Below are 14,532 nucleotides of genomic sequence, written 5' to 3'. Positions count from 1 at the left end.
CCTGCCTCAGCCTCCCGAGTAGCTGAGATTACAGGTATGAACTACCACGCCAGGCTAGTTTTCGTATGGTTAGTAGAGATGGAGTTTCCCCATGTTGGCCAGGCTGGTCACGAATCGTTGACTTCAGGCGATCCGCCCGCCTTGGCCTCCCAAAGTGCTAGAATTACAAGCGTGAGTGAGCCACCGCGCCCGGCTGCACATTTAAAAATAACTCAGAGTATAATCAGATTGTTTGTAACACAAAGGATAAATGCTTGAAGGGATGGAGACCCCATTTTACATGTGATTATTACGAACTGCATGCCTGTATCAAAATCTCTCATATACGCCATAAACATATATACCTACTACGTACCCACAAAAATTAAAAAATTTTTAAAAATCTTAACAAATGTGATGCTGGTGGTAACTGTCACGCCCACAGAGGAAGTCTGTGAAAGCAGCTGGGCACCCCCTCTCGCCCCCTGGAACCGCATCGCAAAGCTAGCTCACTGGCCCCGGGGCGGGTCCCTGGCCGACAAACCCGTAACTCACAGCAGTGACGCTTCCCGACGCCCCCCGGCCACAACCCCACAAGAACGCTACGGCGCACAGGGCATTACTGTCCCCACGCCACAACCACATAAAGAAAATGTGGGGGCTCGGTCCTCCAGTCACGCGGCGACCAAGTGCAGCGCGGGACGCCCAAGCGCCGGGTCTAGGCGAGCAGCAGCTGCCGGCAAGTGCTGGTGCCGCGCCGCCGCGGAACCCACCTGTGCTGGGCCTCAGGCGTTGCGCCGCCCTCGGGCTGCCGTCGCCAACCTCCCGAGCAGCTAGCCGCCACGCTCCCTCGCCGGGCCACAGCCCCCGGCACCCGCCCCGGAAGTAGTTGCGGGAGGGCGCGGAGCACGCCGGGAAGCTCGCAGATCGGCACCGGGACAGCTCCCGGGCACCGTGGAATGTACACGTCCCGCACCCGGACCTTCCGGTCAGCTTCCCAGCTCGCTGTCTGATGCCCGCGGTAGCCAATGAGCTAGTGGTGTTTGTCCTGCCCCGCCCCCGCCCTCCAGGGGAACCAATCCCATCGCAGGATAGGCAGGACGCGCAAAGGCCCGAAAGAGGAGCGGGGCGGAGAGAGGAACGCGGAGGCAGTCTAGTAATGTAAAGCTCCGCTGACAGGGAGAGTGCCGAAGAAGGGGACAGCCTCTGTACCTGCGGCGCGGCCCGAGGGGCGGACGCGACCGGAGTGACGCGCTGGAGGCTGTTAATAGCGCTGTCAGGACAGCGTGGGGAGTGGAGGCAGAGGCCTGAGGTGAGGGGCCTCGGGCCTGCTGCGCCTGCAGGGAGTTGAACAAAACGCGGGCAAATACGGGCTGGGGGTGGGTGAGAGGAGGAGCGATGGGCTTTCCACTTCCACAGCTTTAAAATTTAAAAGCTCGACCCGGGAGGCTGTTTGCGTCTGGTTGCCATAACAACCGGCAGCCTCGTGGCAGCCCGGCTGGGGGCGGGGCTCTGGGAACCGGGGCGGGGCTGTGGCGGGGCTAACAGGCTGCACCTGAGAAACCGACCCCGAGACGGAGCAGGAAGGCCCTTATTCAGAGGCGGCTCCGAGCCTCCCCTTCGCCTTCTGGATGCGCCAAGCTCCTCAACTTGGCGTTCAGGGCCCTGCATTGTCTGGTCCGTTTTCACCGGAGATTCCAGCAACTGACACTTTCTTCCCTTAGACCTGTTGGGCGGTTCATTCATTTGAGCCAGTGTACATGCTTTTCCTTTTGCCGGTAATGCCGTTCCCTTCCCTATTGTCTTGTCCGCTTGAAGTTTATCAGAGTTTCTGGAGGCCCTCTTCATCTCGACGATTCTGTTGCCCTAGGAAATACTGTGCCTTGAATTGCGGAACAGAGCTCTAGTTATAAAAAACACCCGCTGGGTGTGTGCACCAGATGCGTCCCCAACCTGCTGCTCCCAGTTCAGAGTGCACCAAGCACGTGCCCTGGTCCCAGAAGTATGGAGGAAGCAAGCAGCCCCCAGTTCACATCTCCTGCCGCTGCCCTGATTGGGGATGAAGGGGCACTGACTGCAGGGCCAAAGCCACAGCGGCCTCTCGAGCTGCAGAGTTCTCCTGACACTGGCTACCCTTACCCCCCAGCTCTCAAGCTCAAGCTCCCCAGTCCCCTGAAGAACAGGACCATCTCCTTTAAGACTCTAAGATACAAATGCAGGGGCTGGTCAGAGTAGTGACTCCAAAAAATAAAAAATCACTTGGTGACTCCAAACTGTCAGCCAGGCGTGGTGGCACATGCCTGTAATCCTAGCACTTTGGTAGGCTGAGGCAAGAGGATCACTCGAGGCCAGGAGTTTGAGACCAGCCTGGGCAACAGGGAGACTCCATCTCTACAAAAAATAAAAATATGGCCGGGCGCGGTGGCTCACGCTTGTAATCCCAGCACTTTGGGAGGCCGAGGCGGGCGGATCACGAGGTCAGGAGATCGAGACCACGGTGAAACCCCGTCTCTACTAAAAATACAAAAAAAATTAGCCGGGTGTGGTGGCGGGCACCTGTAGTCCCAGCTACTCGGAGAGGCTGAGGCAGGAGAATGGCGTGAACCCGGGAGGCGGAGCTTGCAGTGAGCCGAGATTGCGCCACTGCACTCCAGCCTGGGTGACAGAGCAAGACTCCGTCTCGAAAAAAAAAATAATAATAATAATAATAATAAAAATAAAAATATTAGCCAGATGTGGTGGTACACACCTGTAGTCTCAGTTATTCAGGAGGCTGAGGTGGGAGGATCACTTGAGCTCAGGAGGCCGAGGCCTCAGTGAGCTATCATTGTACCACTGCACTCCAGCCTGGGTGACAAAGCCAGACCCTGTCTGCAAAACGAAAAAGCAACGTGTCTTCTGTTCCTTGGTAAAGGGCAGTAAAGGGTAGTAGGACTTGAAATTCCCCCTGATTCAGAGTCCACTGTTGCTATTTACTAAACACCCTAAGCCTATGAAATGAAGAGAATAGTTATGCTATATGGGGTATATATAAAATATACCTATATATCATTATACATCATACATATGGCATTCTATATAACATGTACATATATCTACATATGCATATTTATATCAATACATATATTTGTATATTATGTATATATCACTATATACATTATATACCTGCAGGCTCCACATGTGTGCATGAGTGGGAACGAACACACACACACACACACACACACACACACATACAGTGCCTGGCACTAACAGGAGCTTGCATAACCAGAAGGAAACTGACACAGGTGGTGAGGTCTGCCAGCCTGTTTGGTCTCCTACAGCTGGTAGGGCAGCCCCTGCTCTCCTGACCTTCAGTGGCCCGGACCCTCTTCCATCACCCTGTGTGCCCCACAGAGCTCCTCGGATGATGGTGCACTGAGAAGGCATCTGAAAGCCTGGACCCTCATGGCATCCAACGATGAAGGCATGGCACCCTTGCTGGGCTCTCCCTGGGCCTCCCAGATGGGGCCCTGGGATGCCTTCCTCAAGGCTGTCAAAGACCAGCTCCCGTCTCTGGACTCAGACTCCTCCTTGGTAAGCAAGAACTCTCTCCCTGGACGCCTTGTCCTTCCTACCAGAGCAGGCATGACGCTGGCCAGGACAGCTTTGGAGCACTTCTCTGAAGACTTCCCCCGCTGACCTGTGCAGTTTGTTGTCATTTTACTTTAAATCACATGGCCAGACTCAAAGTTGTGTTTTCTGGGTGCCTATTTCCTCCTTTACTCTTTCTTCTGCCTTGATTGTCATCTCTGAGCATGGGTATTGGTGCTCAGCATCTTGGGAGACCCTTTCAGTGGAGTTTTTGGTGCTGACTTGGAACCCAGGTCAACTCGATGCAGAAGTTCTGTCCTTTCCATTCTGCTATTCTCCACTCTCTCGGGCCAGGACAGGGCCAGAACACCCACTGAGAATGCACAATTCCAGTGCATTGTGATAAGCCTTCGAAGGATTCTGCATTTGTGGTTTGGGGTCCCTGAAATGGCCCTCAAAGACGCTCAGATCAATAGCCCTAGATGCAGGTGTAAGACCCTGCTAAAGATGCTCCTGGCAGGGGCTGCTCAGTGCACAGGTTGGCACTGGGCATTGAGAGACAGTGTGAGGGTTTTAAAAGGAATGGGCTGGGTTTGGGTCCTACCTGGGCACCAGCAACAGAGCTTCAGGGACCTCAGACGTCATCCAGTGCATGGCGAGGCTAAGGAGTACCTAAGGGGACCCCGCACCTCAGTGCTCAGGGTGTTTTCACACCTTCAGTCTCATTTGAGAGTATGAGCCCCAGCCCCTTCAAGAAGACAAACTAAGCTGTGTAAGTGATGGCTCAAGTTCACAGGGGATGGGGAGGGCTGGACCCTGCTCTTTCAGCTACCACCTCACTGCCCTGTTCATGTCACATGAGGCATTAATGAAGCACCTGCTGTATGCGAGGTACTTGCAGAACCAGGAGCCCCAATCTCACCTCCACGAAGTGATGCTGCCGAGCCGGTTTCTAAACGGTGGCAAGAAGCCGCGCGTGGCAAGGCTGACTGGGAGAGAACCGGATCTCCCCCGGGCTCCTGAGCAGCAGGGCTGGGCGGGCTGGGCTGGAAGTGAGAGTGGAGAGCGGGGATGGCTAGGCCATCAGGGCTCTGCCTGCTGCCTTGTCCTCCAAAGCCCTCTCATTTGTCCACAGTCGGACTATGGGGAAGAGGAGCTGTTCATCTTCCAGCGAAACCAAACCGCCCTGATTCCAGACCTGTCGGAGGAGCTGGCTGAAGATCCTGCCGATGGCGACAAGTCCAGGGCCTGGGTTGCTGCAGCTGAAGAGTCCCTTCCCGAGGTCTGTGGGACACAGAAGAGTGTACGCCTTTGTGTGTGCAATGTAAGTCTAAACCGACTGGTCTAAACCACTGGTCTAGCATTTCCACGACACTTGGTCCTTTTTTTTTTTTTTTTTCCCATGTACAACCCAAGGTATTCAGATGCCCAACATCTAACCTCCACGCACCTCCCTCTCCTGGGGAGCCCAGCACCTTAGGGCTGGCATGCGGACTTGATTTTCCATCCGATTTTGACCCTTCTCTTCCTCTTGATCTCTCCTATCCTGTTTTCTACCATGGCATCCTGAATAGCTTCTGGCCATTGTCACGACGGCTTATCCTAAATGTCTCTCCCTTAACCCAGCTGGCTTCATGGCTACCTGGCTCATCCCAGCACCTGGCGAGTACACAGGAACTCTGGTTTACTAAACTAAACTAAACTGCTACAGGCTACAGTGGGGAGTGGGAGGGAGGAAGATGGCCCATCAGTGCCTGAGCAAGCACACAAGCTGGACCTCACGGGAGGGACAACCCAGGAGACAATGAGCAAATGTGGACTAAGCGTGCCAACGCAGGCCTGTGGTGCCAGTGCTGGAGGCTGAGACAGAGGTTCCCATGAGGCCAGGAGTTTGAGACCAGCCTGGGCAATACAGCAAGACCCCATTTCTGGCCGAGCACAGTGGCTCACGCCTGTAATCCCAGCATTATGGGAGACCAGTATGGGTGGATCACTTGAAGTCAGGAGTTTGAGACCAGCCTGGCCAACATGGTGAAACACTATCTCTACTAAAAATACAAAAATTAGCTGGGCATGGTGGCAGGTGCCTGTAATCACAGCTACTCCAGAGGCTGAGACAGGAGAATCACATGAACCCGGGGGAGCGGAGGTTGCAGTGAGCCAAGATCACGCCACTGCACGCTCCAGCCTGGGCAACAGAGTGAGACTCCGTCTCAAAAAAAAAAAAGAAAAGAAAAGAAAACAGTGTAGAGACACTAACCCACTTCCAAAATGGGGGCAGGGCCTAGCTCCAGGATAACTTTTCTCAGGTGTTCTGCTGAGAACCATTAACCTACTGAATGGGAGGGCATGGGCACTGAACCAGATCATCTCCCAGAAGCAGGACATGCCCCGCCCATCACCTTGAAGGAAATCCCCGTCAGCCCAGCCATGCCTAGACCTAGGTCTGAAATAACCCCACACAAGAGAGATCCCCAGGGCGGCTAAGAATTCTGGAGGGTTCAGGTGGAACAGTTTCCATGTGATTTTATTTTGCTTCTGCATTTCTACAATCAATTACTTTAGAAACTTCTGGATGATTTTTTCTTTTTTTTTGTAATGTGGGATCTCTACTAAAAAATTAGTTGGGTGTGGTGGTGTGCCTGTGGTCCCAGCTACTCAGGAGGCTGAGGTGGAAGGATGGCTTGTACTCCAGCTTGGGGTATCAATTTCTGAGCCCCAACATTATCATTACTGATAATTTAAATATTGTTCCATTGCTGTAACAATACATTCCACTCTAGCCTTGTATTTAAATAGCAGGATGCCTCAGTGGTGCTGTCTTTAGCCAGCCCATTTTCAACAGTAGCTTTCCAACTGTCTTTTTTTTTTTTTTTTTTTGAGACAGGATCTCGCTGTGTCACCCAGGCTGGAATACAATGGTGCTCTCACCGCTCACTGCAGCCTCCACCTCCCGAGCTGAAGCGATCCTCCCACTTCAGCCTCCCAAGTAGCTGGGATTACACGTGCGCCACTGTGCTGGTTAATTTTTGTATTTTTAGTAGAGTGAAGTGTGCAGTTAAAAATGGTTAAAAGAGGTCAGGCACAGTGGCTCATGCCTGTAATCCCACCACTTTGGGAGGCTGAGGCAGGAAGATTGCTTGAGGCCAGGAACTTGAGACAAGCCTGGAAGACCAACTATGTTGTAGAGACTCCGTCACTACAAAATAATATTTAAAAAAATTAACTGGGCCTGGTAGTATGTGCCTGTCATCCTAGCTACTTGGGAGGCTGAAGTGGGAGGATCGCCTGGGCCAGGGAAGCCAAGGCTGCAGTGAGCTATGATCGCACCACTGCACTGCAGCCTGAGCAACAAAGCGAGACTTCACCTCAAAAAAAAAAAATTATGTACATATTTTACTATGAAAAACATTCCCTGAAGCATGTTTTTGAGGATGCTAACTGAACATACCTGTTTTCTCGACAGCCAGTTCTGGTGCCTGCAGAATTGGCCACAGAACCTGGGAGCAGACGGAACACAAGGACAAAGGATGCATCCTCTCAGGAAGGAAGAGACCCTGGCAAGCCTTTTGAAAGCTCTGGTGAGGTCAGCGCTCTTCTTGGGATGGCCGAGGAGACCCCCAGGTGGCTGGAAGGCGACCTTGGAAGACTGTCTTTCAACACCAAAGGATCCCAGGGTCCTCCCTGGGACCCACAGGCCGAAGCCACTCTCTCCTGCCATGAAGGAGACCCAAAGGCAGAGCTCTCCAGCACCGCCTCACAAGAATGTGTGAACCGCCAGGCCCTCCGACAGGAGAGAAGGAAGATGATAGAGAAGGACATCCTCCAGAAAGTCACCCGGTATGCCCGTGGCCCGACTAGCAGTGACCAAGGCGGGGTGAAGGAGGCGCCCTGCCATGCTGTGGAGTCAGCTCCCAGATGGAAAATGCCCCTCGTGGAGCCTCTGGAGGGACCACCAGTGCTCTCACTCCAGGTAGGCGCCTCCCAGTGCCTGGCTCTTTCTCAGGCCTGTTACCTGTGGCATGGCCGCTGTTCCCATGCACTGGGGCTAGAAGCAGCTTGAGGGCTGGCCCACTAGGACCTTAGGCCCATTATCCACCATTCCGTGTACCTATCTCAGTAGAGGGGTGGAGGGTCCCAGCAGAGCACATCCTGGGGGAGGGTTAACAAGAACACAGAACAAGCAGGGCCTGCCTTCTTTAAAGAGAGAAAAGGAGGCCAGGCACAGCGGCTCGCACCTGTAATCCCAGCACTTTGGGAGGCCGAGGCGGGAGCCCAGGAATTCAAGACCAGCCTGGTCAACACAGTGAGACCCTCATCTCTAAAAAAAAAGAAATCATCCTGGCTAACACGATGAAACCCCATCTCTACTAAAAATACAAAAAAAAATAATTAGCTGGGCGTGGTGGCGGTCGCCTGTAGTCCCAGCTACTCAGGAAGCTGAGGCAGGAGAATGGCGTGAACCTGGGAGGCTGGGAGGCAGAGCTTGCAGTGAGCCGAGATTGCACCACTGCACTCCAGCCAGGGTGACAGAGCGAGACTCCGTCTCAAAAATAATAATAATAATAAAAATAATGTATAAATTTAAAAAGAGAGAGAAAAAAGGAATTTCACTCCCAAGGATGTTCATAAATACATATAGCCATATCTAAAATATAGAACCTGGTTCTGTCAAAGCCTGATCTCAAAATATGAAAGCCTTCATTCTCATAAACTAGTGAGCACCTGTTAAAAAGTTGTATTTAGTGCATTACTGAGGGAACCAGCAGGATGACAGCGCCGGTTTAATGAGATCATAAGAAATTGGGATTTTGGTCAGGTGTAGTGTCTCACGGCTGTAATCCCAGCACTTTGGGAAGCCCAGGCAGGAGGAACATCTGAGGTCAGGAGTTCGAGACCAGCCTGGCCAACATGGTGAAACCCTGACTCTATTAAAAATACAAAAATTAGCCAAGTGTGGTGGTGCACGCCTGTAGTCCCACTACTTGGGAGGCTGAGGCAGGAGAATCGCTTGAACCCAGGAGATGGAGATCACGCCCCTGCACTCCAGTTTGGGTGACAGAGCGAGACTCCATCTCAAAAAAAAAAGAAATTGGGATTTTGTAAAACACTGGGGAAAAAGAGAGGAATGCAGACATATGCTTGTCACATTCATGTCCTAGAGGAGTTATCTTGTCTACTGGACAGAAAAGTAACTATCACACCTCGGTTTTACACATTTTGGATAATTTTTCTTAACGGCTTAGAGAAAACTGGCACCAGGTATACACACAGAAGTCATCTTTACTACTGTTTAAATCAACCGTTCTTTCTGCTCACCTAAAAACTTATTTTTCTCCACTTAGAGGGCTGCAAAGAGTTGAAAGGTCATATGATAAACATGAATTCTTGATTAATTTCCTCCCTTCTCCTCTCACTCACTCTGCCCCTAAGCACTCACTGCCAAGCCTTCCAGTTTTAGCTCCTGCCTGGAACAGCTTGATTCTTAAAATAACAAAATTTTTTAACCTCCAAACATTGTGAACCTGTATGAACCTAAATAGTGTTTCTGAAAACAACACAGGGTTTGGCTGGGCGCAGTGGCTCACGCCTGTAATCGCAACACTTTGGGAGACCCAGACAGATGGATTGCTTGAGGTCAGGCATTCAAGACCAGCCTAGCCAACATGGTGAAACCCCATTTCTACTAAAAATACAAAAATTAGGCTGGGCGTGGTGGCTCATGCCTGTAATCTCAGCACTTTGGGAGGCGGAGGCAGACGCAGATGGGTCACCTGAGGTTAGGAGTTTGTTGGAGACCAGCCTGGCCAACATGGTGAAACCCCGTCTCTACTAAAAATACAAAAAAAAAAAATAATAATAAAATTTAACCGGGTGTGGTGGCGCATGCCTATAATTCCAGCTACTTGGGAGGCTGAGGCAGGAGAATCACTTGAACCTGGAGGTGGAGGTTGCAGTGAGCTGAGCTTGCACCACTATACTCCAGCCTGGGCGACAGAGTGAGACTCGGTCTCAAAAACAAAACAAAATGAAACAACAACACAGGGTTTCCTTCAGGTCAGACGTCTTTGTGCCAAAAACAAAAGTACAGTACTGATCCCCAAGAAAGCATAGGAAGGAGGTGGCAAAGTGCAGGCCCACCTTAATGGAGGCGTTCAATCTGTAATGGAAAGGTGGGGTCAGCCCATTTGCAAACTCTGTCATGCATTTAATTCCTGATTTCTACCCCCCAACATCCTATGACCATCTCTGTGGGTCACAGCAGCTGTGAAGCAGGTACTCATGCCTCTGGGACCCCTCAGCATCCTCATAATCACTGGTTTTAATGATTTCAGCAACTTGAAGCATGGGATTTGGATGACATCCTTCAGAGTCTGGCGGGGCAAGAAGACAACCAGGGAAATCGTGCACCTGGAACTGTGTGGTGGGCAGCTGACCGCCGCCAAGTTCAAGGTCTGACCTTGAACACGGGAGCCCACATGAATCCCCACAAGCAGCACCTTCCTGGGCCCCTCAGACACAGAGGGCTGCAGGCTGGTCACAGTCCTGCGGCCCACACGTCTTCCCTGCTGGCCCCACCCTGAACACTCATGCTGCCAGTCCCTGAAAGACTTCATTCATTCAACATATATGTGATGACCTGCTACGTGCCAGGCGTGGGCCAGGTTCTAGGGACAAAGGAGAGGCCTCCACATACCACCCCATGACCCATACCTCCTCTTCCCCACCTCCCTGGGCCGGCCTTCCTTCCTTCTTCCTCCTCCTTCCTGGGGGAAGGAAGTCCCACCTTCTGAGCACAGTCAGCTCCTAAGCACACTCCTGCTTCCCCTGGCCTCCCCATTTAAAAAGGGAGGCAAAGGATGTCACCACTGTCACTACACCCATGGCTTTGCTCTGGGAAGTCCTGCAAATAAAATAAAGTTCTCCAACCCCTCCCTACCCACTCAGGCCACAAAGGCGAGGGGAGGCAGGTCTCAGGCAGAGGAGCCAGGGCAGGTGAGGCGCTTCCGCCTCTGTTCCCAAAGCAAAGACTCCCCTGTGACTGACAGCCTGTGTTATGTTAAATACATTTTGTTGGTTTGTAATTCAAACCCCATAAGGCAGGATGTAGAGAGCCAACCATTCTGGAGGGCATGTGTGTGCGTGTGTATTTGTGTGTAACTGGCACTCCCTTTGTGCAGGGGAGTAGGGCAGAATGTATTTTTTTTTGTTTTTTGAGACAGAGTTTCGCTCTTGTTGCCCAAGCTGGAGTGCAATGGCATGATCTCGGCTCACTGCAACCTCCACTTCCTGGGTTCAAGTGATTCTCCTGCCTCAGCCTCCCGAGTAGCTGGGATTACAGGCACGCACCACCACGCCTGGCTAATTTTTTTTGTATTTTTAGTAGAAACAGGATTTCACCATGTTAGCCAGGTTGGTCTCGAACTCTTGACCTCAGAATCCGTCTGCCTCAGCCTCCCAAAGTGCTGGGATTACAGGTGTGAGCCACTGCGCCCGGCCGAATGTATTCTCTATTTTAAAGGCACATAACGCTTTGATCAAGCTATTTCACTTAGAAAATCTGTCTTACACTCTTACTCTAGTAGGTAAAGATGTGTGTTCAGAGATGTTTGCTGCAGTGTTGTTTAAAAATCTGAAAAGCTGGAAACAACTCATATTCAGTAGGAGTCCAGCTAGATCGTTTTAGCACAGAATACACTGCGGCTCAATGAGGGGATCTCCGTAGGTTAACGTGGAAGCATGTAATATACAAAGTGAAAAAAATGAAGTTGAAAAAAAACCTATAGAGGATGACCCTATTGTTATTATTATTATTATTTTTTTTTGTCAACACACAGAACTGTTCATTATGATCACCTGTGACAAGTGGGACCGGGGTGTGAGGAAGTGCGATAAACTTTTAAAAATACGTCACTCCTACTTCACAAAGCCCTTGTGCCTCAGGCCCTGCTCATAAAGATTCTGCTACCCTCAGCCCTGCTGAGCTAGAGGTGGAGTCCTCAGAGGGCTGAGTAGGGAGAGGGCTGGGCAGGGGCAGTGGAGGATCCTGGGGTCCATTCACATGCGGAGACCCCAGGGGTCCTGAGTCTCCAGCTGCTGTAAGTCACAAGTGGGGCCAAGTTCCCACTAATCAGCCTCTCCTTTGGCCATCCTCAGACCGCACGGTGCCGAGCACCCACAACAGGCTCATGGAACAGCTGGCCCTCCTGTGCACCACGCAGTCCAGGGCCTCTGCTTGTGCCCAGAAGGTGCCTGCCGACACCCCCCAGGACACCGAGGAGGCAGAGTCAGGAAGCAGGTGGGACTTGTAGCCAGGCCCGGCTCCTGTGGTCCTTTAGAACGGCCCCATGGTTTTGTAGCACTGACTGGGCCTACCAAGGGCGGGGCACTCCATGTGCATTTTCTCAGTCACTCTCAAGCATCTGATCAGGCAGTCACTCCTGTCATCCCCGTTTTAGAGATGGGGAAACTGAGGCTCAGAGAGGTTGACTCTCCCTGGCCATAAATGGCAGGGCTGGGACTCAAGCCGTAAAGTACCTGCTCTTTCCTCAAACCCAGTGGGAACCCTCCCTTCAATGGGATGCCATGAGGCCTCCCTGAGAGTGGGAAGGTTATCACGTGACCCTGCCCCCTCTGGCCACAGCTGATTGGTCCAGCCCTGGGCATGTGACCCCAGCCGTGGGATTTTTCAATCTCTGTGTCTCTGTGTAGGGGTGGAAGGGCAATAGCCACCTGTCCTGCCACAGGGAGAAAGGCAAGCTGCAGTGAAGCTGGAAGAGGCAGAGGTGGAGGCAGGGCCCCAGGGTCCCGTAAGGCCCCTCTATATGCCTGCCCTCCCCACACTTTGGTTGTTCCACACTTGAGGAATCTGAGAACCAGTGAGTGAATCCCTTTTCACCTGACCAGCAGTGGGTTTCTGTGCCTGGAAACCAAAAGTACCTAACAGAAGTGGCTAGACCTGGCTGGGCGCGGTGGCTCATGCCTGTAATCCCAGCACTTTGGGAGGCTGAGGCAGGCAGATCACCTGAGATCAGGAGTTCGAGACCAGCCTGGCCAACATGGTGAAACCCCGTCTCTACTAAAAACACAAAAAAATTTTCCAGGTATGTTGGCGCATGCCTGTAATCCCAGCTACTTGCGAGGCTGAGGCAGGAGAAATCTCTTGAACCCAGGAGGCGGAGGTTGCAGTGACCAAGATCACGCCACTGCAGTCCAGCCTGGGCGACAGAGCAAGACTCTGTCTCAAAAAAAAAAAAAAAAAAAGAAAAGAAAAAGAAATGGAGAGAACTGCAATGTTGACCATGGCAGCCATTAGCCGTGTGTGGCTACTAAACACCTAACGTGGTGAATGTGACTGAGGAACTGAATTTTTTATTCATTTGATTTTAACTGGCTTAAATGTAAACTTAGCCACTTGTGGCAAGTGGCTACACTTACCACAGATAGAGAGCATGTCCATCATTAGGGAAGTTCTGTTGGCCAGCAGTGGCCTAAATCTCGCAGGCCGTTCTGAAAAAAGCAAATGTGTTTAATGTGCCCGTCGGTAGAGAGTGGACACTCACTGGGTGGCAGCCACGAGCACTGTGACTGGACAAACCCAGCGCAGGTCACACAGTTATCACAGAGAAGTGACTCCACAACACCTGCTTTTCTCATCTCAGATGTGCCTCGAGGAAGCCGGACTCCCAGGCCGGGCCAGGCCTGCAGCTGGCCCAGGGCATGAGGCTTAACACAGAGCCCCCCACCATCTTTATTGACCTGCGGCAGACGGAGACACCAGACCACTTGTCCCCAGAAAGGTCCAGAGGGCAGTTACTACCCCATACCAGCCTCTACTTTGCAGAGTTGCCTGTTGACCTCACAAAGCCTCTGGTGGATCCCAAGGGGGAGGAATAGGGACTTCAAAAGGCTTGGATCAATTCTCAATTGAAAAGTGCTTTTAGCCTGGAACGGGGTCTGGCCTACAGTCCCCCTGGGTCCCTGCAGGGAGGGAAGAGGGGCACAGGGCACACCTCCTCGGGCTGGGCTCTATACAATAGAGCCCAACACGTCTAGGCTGGAGGGCATCACCCACACCTGCCCTCACCTCCTGGCAGGATGTCCACTGGCCTCCAGTGTGGCTGCTGCCCTCTTGCATTGGGTCACCAGCAAAGCACGAGTGCTTCAAGCCCCAACAGGAGTTGGAACGCCAGGTGGAGTGGGCACATCCAGAAACCCATTTCTCTCCCTGCAGCTCCAGCCACAGCTCCTCTGACAGCGAGGAGGAGGAGAAGGAAGAGATGGCAGCTCTGGGAGACGCAGAGGGGGCATCTCCTTCCTCCCTGGGGCTACGGTAACCACCAAGGGGCCTCCCGCCACCTGCGGATGTCCCACCTCTGCTTTCTGCAGCAAGCCCTCCACCTGGCACATTTACCACCTGTGGTGAGGTCTTGCTGCACCCACCGCACGGGGTGGGGGGCGGCACAGCTTCCATCATCCCCCCCACGTCCACTGGGTCCCAGCAGTGGCAGCAGCAATGGGCCGCCTGAATTGCATTCTTACTTTGAAATGGGAGCTGGGCTCACCTGCTTTTCTCTCGTTTCAGTAAGGAGTGCTGGGAGGTGCGGCCCCCATGGGGTTGAGTGAATTTGGTCTCATTGTGTCACAGGAGCTGTACTGGGAAGAGCCAGCTTCTCCAGCAGCTCAGGGCCTTTCGGAAGGGAATAGCCCAGCCCGAGCTGCCTGCCAGCAAGGGGCCCGAGGGCGGGAGGGCTCAGGCCCCTGAAGACACGCCTGGATCAGGAACTGGGAGGAAGCAACACATGAAGCTCTGTGCCAAGGGGCAGAGTGCCCAGGCCCGACTCCCAAGAAGTGGGCCCAGAGCCCTGGGGGATGCTCCTGACCCAGGGGCAGCCAGGGAGGCCCTGATGCCTCCTCTTGACCAACTATAGATGCCTCAGGTAGTGGGATCCCAGGAGTGGGCGGGGACGGGCTGACTTGCCA

General features: G+C 52.7%; 3 protein-coding genes across 14 annotated transcripts in view; 1 reads left to right on the top strand and 2 right to left on the bottom strand.

Moving 5' to 3' along the window:
• ANKS3 (ankyrin repeat and sterile alpha motif domain containing 3) overlaps positions 1 to 891 on the bottom strand; it is a 38,861-nt gene extending 37,970 nt beyond the window's left edge. The window contains exon 1 of one of the 5 annotated variants that reach the window (XM_032144614.2): positions 753 to 891. The gene's annotated coding sequence lies outside the window, so the exon portion shown is untranslated. The remainder of the gene's footprint in view (positions 1 to 752) is intronic. The other 4 variants (XM_032144613.2, XM_032144615.2, XM_032144616.2 and 1 more) reach the window with 4 other exon arrangements.
• A 119-nt stretch (positions 892 to 1,010) lies between these two features.
• DNAAF8 (dynein axonemal assembly factor 8) overlaps positions 1,011 to 14,532 on the top strand; it is a 15,539-nt gene continuing 2,017 nt past the window's right edge. For 5 of the 8 annotated variants that reach the window (XR_009211830.1, XM_058434138.1, XM_058434141.1 and 2 more), the window contains exons 1-9: positions 1,011 to 1,291; positions 3,373 to 3,552; positions 4,685 to 4,873; positions 7,016 to 7,522; positions 9,885 to 10,002; positions 11,707 to 11,848; positions 13,212 to 13,349; positions 13,784 to 13,882; positions 14,198 to 14,489. Coding sequence is in view for 7 of the 8 variants with exons in the window: in XM_058434138.1 (XP_058290121.1) it covers positions 3,424 to 3,552; positions 4,685 to 4,873; positions 7,016 to 7,522; positions 9,885 to 10,002; positions 11,707 to 11,848; positions 13,212 to 13,349; positions 13,784 to 13,882; positions 14,198 to 14,480 (1,605 nt within the window). In the remaining variant the exon portion in view is untranslated. Of the gene's footprint in view, positions 1,292 to 3,038; positions 3,553 to 4,684; positions 4,874 to 7,015; positions 7,523 to 9,884; positions 10,003 to 11,706; positions 11,849 to 13,211; positions 13,883 to 14,197; positions 14,490 to 14,532 lie in introns of those variants that run through there. The other 3 variants (XM_058434143.1, XM_058434139.1, XM_058434144.1) reach the window with 3 other exon arrangements.
• Positions 12,874 to 14,532, bottom strand: part of ZNF500 (zinc finger protein 500) — a 21,836-nt gene continuing 20,177 nt past the window's right edge. Inside the window, exon 8 of the mRNA XM_058434151.1 lies at positions 12,874 to 13,059. The gene's annotated coding sequence lies outside the window, so the exon portion shown is untranslated. The remainder of the gene's footprint in view (positions 13,060 to 14,532) is intronic.

The sequence above is a fragment of the Hylobates moloch genome, unplaced genomic scaffold (assembly GCF_009828535.3).
Source record: "Hylobates moloch isolate HMO894 unplaced genomic scaffold, HMol_V3 SCAFFOLD_23, whole genome shotgun sequence".
Taxonomy (NCBI): domain Eukaryota; kingdom Metazoa; phylum Chordata; class Mammalia; order Primates; family Hylobatidae; genus Hylobates; species Hylobates moloch.
Note: the sequence above shows the minus strand (reverse complement) of the source record. Positions and strands in the feature narration are given on the sequence as shown.